Source organism: Alosa alosa, chromosome 20 (genome assembly GCF_017589495.1).
Source record: "Alosa alosa isolate M-15738 ecotype Scorff River chromosome 20, AALO_Geno_1.1, whole genome shotgun sequence".
Lineage (NCBI taxonomy): Eukaryota > Metazoa > Chordata > Actinopteri > Clupeiformes > Clupeidae > Alosa > Alosa alosa.
This window is the reverse complement of record NC_063208.1, coordinates 28,119,598-28,127,500: the sequence shown is the minus strand read 5'-3', so window position 1 is coordinate 28,127,500 and position 7,903 is coordinate 28,119,598. Positions and strand designations below refer to the sequence as shown.

The 7,903-nt window shown below is 42.5% G+C and overlaps 1 protein-coding gene across 1 annotated transcript in view; it reads right to left on the bottom strand.

Annotated features, from left to right (window-relative positions):
- The window catches only part of kcnh8 (potassium voltage-gated channel, subfamily H (eag-related), member 8), a 59,604-nt gene extending 51,902 nt beyond the window's left edge, over positions 1–7,702 (bottom strand). Inside the window, 1 exon segment of the mRNA XM_048230432.1 lies at positions 7,509–7,702. Within this exon segment, the coding sequence (XP_048086389.1) occupies positions 7,509–7,584 (76 nt within the window). The 5' untranslated portion in view covers positions 7,585–7,702.
- Between the last annotated feature and the right edge of the window lie 201 nt (positions 7,703–7,903).

The following is a 7,903-nucleotide window of genomic DNA, read 5'->3' as shown; positions in this document are numbered from 1 at the left end:
GGACAAATGTTCCAAATTGCTTTACATACAACTATGAATATATAGGCCTATGAATATACAGCACTATTTCACACACACACACACACACACACACACACACACACACACACACAGTGATATATTTTTTATTTGGAAAAAGCAAAGTAATTTGATAGTAGTCAGTCACTTTCTTTTAGAAATACTTTCTGTCTTTGGCCTTTTTTCAAAACTCTCATTGCAGAAAATGTATTCACAACAGCAAATTATTTGGGAAAATCACCTTTTGGTTTCAACATTGCGACATTTTTCACTCATTGTTGTATGGAAATATACTCTACATAGAAGCCCATGAAAGACAAAAGAGCTTTATGTTTTGAGCAACAGTGTGTACATGATAAATCCAAAATGCCATATTATGCCAAAAGTGTTTAAATGTGAGGTGAATGTTTGCTTTAGAGATGTGTTTATGACATTTTGAATGTTGTGTGTCATTTTGTTGGAGATTTGAGGCATTTTGCATTTTGTGTGAGCAATTGTGGGTTTTATGTGTAGAGTTTTGGAAAAATAGGCACAGAGTTTTGTAAAAGTTGTAAGTTGTACAGTTGTAAAAAACTGTAAAGGAGTTTTAAGTCTCCTTCTCTCTCTGTTCTCTCTCTCTCCTCACCCTCCTTTTTTCTTCTCAGTTTCCCTCTCTCCCTCTCTCTTTCCCTGCTTCTCTCTGCATTCTGCTGTCTTTCTCTCTCTCTCCCTCTGCTTCTCTCTATATCCCTCTCTCTCTCGCTCTCTCTGTCTGGCTCTGAAATCAAATCAAATCAAATCAAATGGTGCTCTATTGGCATGAATGAATAAAGTCATTGTTGCCAAAGCTACAGGTCATGTTCACTTTACATTAATATTGTTATAAAGATAAAAAGATGAAGATAAACTAAAAGATAAAGATAAAGGGGAAAACAGTTCAAATAAAAGGATAAATGGTAATGTTACTAAGAGGACAGTAGTAGCTTCATCAGTGCTATACTGTAGAAAAGAAAATAGAAAAAAGAAACTAAAACTTATGCAAACTTGTATTATATGTCTACACTTACATATATATATAAATAAATCACTTTAAGTTAAATAGCTTTTAATTTAAATTGATCAAACAAAGTATTTACATGTACACAGAGAGGATAGATCTATCCATGTTACATCTTTTCTCTTGTTTTATGGCAGGTCAAAATATAATGTGCAGCTAGACTTGTGCAGTTTGTTTATCAAAACATGTTTCCCTTATAGGTGCATATTTAATACAATTAAGAAGGAAATGTTCCTCGTTTTCTACTTCATTTATGCAGAAGCTACAGTTTCTCATATGTCTAGGCACCCATGTTTGTTTATGTCTGCCTGTTTCAATGTGTAGGCTATGGTCACTGATTCTGTATTTTGTCAGTGTTGTTCTTTTCTGTCTTGGATGTTATTTAAATATGGCGCCATGCTGTAATGTCTGCTCTCTTTCACTCTCTACCCACAGTAGAGGAACACAAGATAGGAGAGATCCTGAGGCACAGGTCCTGGTCATGAGCTAAACTGTGTAGGTGGTGTGTGTGTGTGTGTGTGTGTGTATTAGATGTGCATGAGCCAGGCACAGTGCAGTGAGAAGAAATGAGAACCTGCACACACACACATACTCTCCTTCTCTCTCTCTCTCACACACACACACACACACACACACACACACACACACACAGGTAACTAGAGGCAAAAATTCATTTCAAGCTGACACAGGGCCAGCTGAGCTGCAGAATATGCAGACACAGAAAGGTGTGTGTGTGTGTTCAGTGGATTGGCAGTCTGGATAAGCCTTCCAAATTTGCCTCAGCATTTGAGAGAAACAGAGAGAGCAAGAGGAGGGGAGGGGTGGACTCACAAGAAGAAGGTAACAGAGGAAGATGCTCCTTTTCCTTCATAGATGATGCTCTACCCATGCCAGCTCACAGCTCTTACCCATCACCTACATAAAGCTCTCACCAGAAATGTGATACCACAGTAGATATAGTTTACTTAAAAAGATGAGGGAGTGAGAGGAGTGTAGGAGGACACTCTTTCTCTCACCCTCTCTCTCTCTCTCTTTCACATACACACACAAACACACACACACACACACACAAATACACACACACAAAGAAACAAATACACACAAACACATACACATATACACAAGCAAAAGCCATTGTTCAACAGATTCTTCCTTTCTCCCCTACTCCATACCTGTCAACATTTAGTTTTCCAAAAAAAAAGGGGAGATTTTTTTCGAGGGGTGGGAGGGGAGGGGAGGGGCGGGTGTTTATACCGGATCTGTGTTTTGCATATTTAATACATTTCATACACGTGTTTCAACACTGCATTTCGGTCGTTGCTTTTACCTTACCATTACCTTTACGCATGCCAGTTATGTTTTACCCAGCTGCCTGCCTGCAGCCTACTTCCAAAACTCCAAAGCTGCTTGCTGTCAGATTTGGTTCCGAGGGCACAAGTTCAGTGTATCAACAACACTCAATAACAGTTTATGTGATGTGTTAATCAATTAAATTCCCAACAATTTCACAACAGCTAGTTCTGAGTAGGCCATTCAACCAGCCCGCTTGCTTTCACGACGAGACTCAGGCTGCTTAGTCGGCACCCGCTTCCTTATTTGGGATTTGGGTTGCCAGGTTTTAGCCTATGACAAAACGGTTGAAATTGAAACTAAGTGATCGTGTATGTGTAGGGTGTATTTCATACACAATCTGGCAACCTGAATGGATCAATGATTTTAAAATGAAGTTTGATGGCCATGCAAATTACCGGAGTTTTCCGGGAGAAATAACAAAACGGAAGGGCTGGGAGATGACCTTTAAATACGTGTTGACAGGTATCCCCTACTCTCTCTATGTCACACTCACAATTCCCTTTCTCTCTCTCTCTCTCTACCATTGAATCTCTATTCATTTGCTTCCTTGGTTCCAGCACTCTCAGCACTCTATCCTTGGCCTTGATCTCCCTCATCCACACCTACTTGTCCTACAGTAAGAATGGATGATATGGATTCAATTCAGTTCAATTCAATTCAATAGCCTTATTGGCATGGCTGTAGTGTAGGTACAGTGTTGCCAAAGCAGGGACTGAAAACAGAATGATGTCCCAATGTTCCAAGGCCACTCCTCTAAATTGTAACCAGTTAGAAAGTTATAGAAGAACGGCTAATAACATTCCTTTAAAAATTATATTGCCTTTACTTTGCTTTAAGCCCTGTTATAGCCTAACCTGTGCGTGCTGCATGCCACTAGGCCTAGATATTTTTCTAGTGTCTCTGGCAGCCTATGTTACTTCACACAATGTTTCAGTAATTTAGGCTAAACACTTGGAAAAGGCAGTGAGATAGTGTTGGATATGAAAATCTGACTAAATTCATCCTATAAGGGTTCTGGGGAACACTGTGTGGGCAGGTGACTTTCCAACCCTATGTACTTTTGAATAATATTCAAAGAAAGTTAACTGGAACGATATTAACCGGTTATTAACTGGTTATCTAACATTTTAAATAGTGTTTTCACTTCGGAACAAGTGAAATTGGTTTTGTTCACATTTTCGGTTACGATCATCCAAAAATTTTCATTTCCGCTATACCGGTTTGAAGAAACGCACACACGCACGCACACACGCATGCACGCACACACACATACACACACACAAAGACAGTGTTGGGGAGTAACGGAATACATGTACCGGCGTTACGTATTCAGAATACAAATTATGAGTAACTGTATTCCGATACAGTTACAAGTTAAATAGTTGGTATTTAGAATACAGTTACATTGTTGAAATCAATGGATTACATGACGATACTTCTCTGTTTCATAAGTTTGTTCACTCTCTCAATAAATTAAGGCAACTCCATTTCCCAGAAGCTCCTGAAAGCAATCTATGATGAAATTGTTTACATGTTTAAATCCAAGCCTCGCCGTCTTGCACTAGCCTCAAAACGCAGCCAGTGCGCATTATGGACGCGTCATCGGAGACCCTGAAATGACTGTTTGCACAGCAAATTAGGAGTAAAGTAAGTGGAGGTAACTCCTGTTCCTCACTGATCGTGGTTCCTGATGTCTGTTCAAAGGATATTTTCCCAAGTATTAATAGCTCAGGCTACTTCGGCCAATCGGTTACACAGTTTGCTAAGCAAGCAAAGCCTAGTTCACGTGTTGATTTAGACCTACAATAAAACCAATCTCTAAAATAGGCACTGCATTCTAAGTTTTTTATTCTAACTTAAAATAGCTTTATGGATTATTATTATTTTTTCTAAGTTGATCTACATTTACGTTTTAAAATGAATTATATGGTGCAGCCTCTGAAGAATTATTCTTGCGAGTAGGCCTAGCATATTTTAACGTGAGGTTTTTGATTGTCATTACACGATCACGTTCATTTTGAGAGCACTGATATACAGTAGCCCATAGTGTTTACATTTACAGGCCATTTGCGTTCCACCTGTCATATGCGCCCCTCACTTGTACTGGGTTGATGCCACCGAAAAATCTCACAGGCACACCTTAATTATAATTTCTGTTTTTTGTTTTAATTAGCCTAGTCGCCTGCTGTAGTTTTAGTGGTCACCTTGCTATTTTAAAGTTGTATCAGGTAGCTTAGTTGATTTTACATTCTCCTATGTGGGCCTAACACTTCAGCCATTTTGAACAGAAGAACACACCAGAATAGGCCTGTTTATTAGGCCTAAGCAGGATTTGATGGCCGCATTCCTACACTTATAAAATGCAATTCAATGCGAAAGTAATCTAAGTATTCAGAATACGTTACTCAGATTGAGTAATGTAACGGAATACGTTACAGATTACATTTTTGGGCATGTATTCTGTATTCTGTAACGGAATACATTTTGAAAGTAACCCTCCCAACACTGCACACAGACACACACACAAACACATACACACACACACAGACAAGTGCTATATTGGAGCCATATAATAAATATGAATATCCCATATCACATGGTATAAAAATCAAAGCACTTTGTGGTTTATTTTTTCTTTAGAGAGAGGGGAGGCCTAGCCGGAGACCAAGGACCCAGCTTGCAGGGTACCACGGGGGTCCCATAATGGCAGCAGATCTGGGTCATTGTTTCCATTCAACCAGAGCCGTATCGCTGTGGCGATCTTATGATTGATGTCGCTCACCGTGTGCTGTGAATACTGCATGCAGGGGCTCACAGCTTCACTAGGGATTCCCCCGAGGAGTGCTGACGTTATGAGTAATAGAGGTGAAGGTGACTGAAGACCAGAGTGTGGCGCTCATGGAGAATCCACTCTCTCTCTCTCTCCCTTCCCCCCTCTCTGTGTGTCTCTCTCTCTTACTGTCTATCTCTCTTTTGTCTCTCTCTTACTCTCTCCCCTCTCTCTCCCTCTCTCTCTCTTTCCCCCATATCTGTGTGTCTCTCTCTCTTTCCTCTCTCTCTTTTTCCTCTCTCTCTCTCTCTCTCTCTCTCTCTGGGTGAGCGGTGGCCGGAAATTATAGCAGCATGCTCGAGGCCTCCCTGACCAGATAACCCCTCACCTCTCCCTGGTGTTGCTCAGACAGGTGACGTCAGTTCTCCGGCTCGATCTCCGGGAAGCCTGCCTGGTTTCTGTAGCCCAGTTCCAATCAAAGCACGAAAACATGGCACAATTTCACCTGCGCCACCCCCTCCGAGACGGAGAGGCATGCTAAAAGAGGCCATTTTACCTGCAGTGGTTCCCCTTTTAACGGCGGCTATATTCGGCGTGACTAGCTCAAGGGCAGCGCCAGGCACAGGGGTGCCGTTGAGGGAATGGAGTGAAGCCTAGCATGGCGGCAGCGTCCCTGGAGACTTGCTTTAAAGGGTAATCGCTGTAAAAAAGGCATCTAATTTGGGAAACATAACTATCCATGATGTTGATAGGTGTGTGTGTGTGTGTGTGTGTGTGTGTGTGTGTGTGTGTGTGTGTGTGTGAATAAAGTCTGGAATTGGGAGGGAGAGGATAGGAAGGGGGTTGTGTGTGTGTGTGTGTGTGTGTGTGTGTGTGTGTGTGTGTGTGAGAATAAAGTCTGGAATTGGGAGGGAGAGGATAGGAAGGGGTGTGTGTGTGTGTGTGTGTGTGTGTGTGTGTGTGTGTGTGTGTGTGTGTGTGAGAATAAAGTCTGGAATTGGGAGGGAGAGGATAGGAAGGGGGTTGTGTGTGTGTGTGTATGTGTGTGTGTGAAGGGAGAAAAAGAGAAAGTGTGGACACTATAGATACAGAAACTTAAAGAGAGAGAGAGAGAGAGAGAGAGAGAGTGTGTGTGTGTGTGTGTGTATTCAAGGTTGTCCCCAGATAGTGTGCCATCACCCAATAAAATTTTAAATGGCTGTTTAGATGGTAAAAATGCAATTACACGACACTAATTCTCCTCACGACGCTGGCGTGACCTTGTCACCATCCAGTGGCAGCCGAGCACCGAGTCTCGAGAGTACTGCTACTGATGAGGGATACGGATCTCGAGCGCCCTGTATGGGCTGCTACGAGGAGCAAAGCGAAATCATTTTACGGCCTCGCGCTTGTCGAGGCAAAAAAAAAATGGGCCCCGAGATGAAATCCCACCTGCCGCTACGTTGCCACCGACCAATTAAATTTGATGGATGGGTCCCTGCGCTGACGGAGCCGGGAGAGGCGAGGCAGCTGCAGCGGGATCGTAATGGGTCCCTCCACGGGCCGACAGTCCTACAGCCTAGCCTACTCTTACGCTGAGACAGAGGGGAAAAAAACTTCTTTTCATCACAGTTTTGTTTTGTTTGTTTGTGGTTGGTTCTTGTTTTCAGCTGAGTCAAATTCAAGCGACTCAGTCGTGTCTACACTCAAAGAAATGCGTGACATTTTAGGTAAGGCATGCATATGGTTTATCTCTTGCACTCATTGTGCGCGCGTGTATGTGTATGTGTGTGTGTGTGTGTGTGTGTGTGAGAACATCAAAAAGTCGTTTAACTTAGAAAATCAAGAGACTATGCAACATAATAGACCAGACAGCCGCTGGAATCTGGATTTCTGTAGAGCCTTGTCCATGGTGCTGAAGTTCTAAATGCTGGCAAAAATACTGTAGCTACAAGGACGCGGGCTTCAAGGCTACATCTCTTTACTCAAAGGACCCGAAACAAACGAAAACACAAGTTCTCTCTCTCTCTCTCTCTCTCTCTCTCTCTCTCTCTCACACACACACACACACACACACACACACAGCCTATAGCCTATTCAACAGCTCAATTAGCCCAATTAGACTGCTTCTGAATAACGCTAAATGTCTACACGCATAAGACAGTTTCTAAACTTTGACAAAGTCTCTCCTCATCACAAATGTCCACTATGTAGCCCATATTCTGTATAGGTGGAAATCATAATGGAACAGACGGTGTCATTATATCAATTTAGGATCAAAAGCTGTAGCCCTCATACCAAGATAAAGACGAGAAAAATAAGGTACACCTTAATGAAGGCTGTAACACTTACGGGTCCCGTCAAAACGTGTCGCTATGGTGTCCAAAAATGTATTTTGTGGCGCGAGCAATCCTTTCATAACAGGCATTTTCCCGCCCTTCGATCAAAGTCCCCATCAAAGTTATGCGTCCGTCGCGATTTACTGGTGGAGGCGCCAAAACTAAAGATTGCCTGTATAGGCAAGTGGACGTCGGAGTTCGCTCCAACACGGTGTTTTGGTTGAACTCTCCAGAAGTCGGGATCTCCGAGTGAACAGACGAGGACAGCGGAGAGACGAGGAGACGCGCGTGCACGAGATAGGATAGGGGCTGCTTGGAGAGCACACCCACAGGTGCGCACACACACACACTGACTGAAAAGGCTCGTGAGACTACGTCTGACTTAAAATGCAGACATCGATTAGGCCC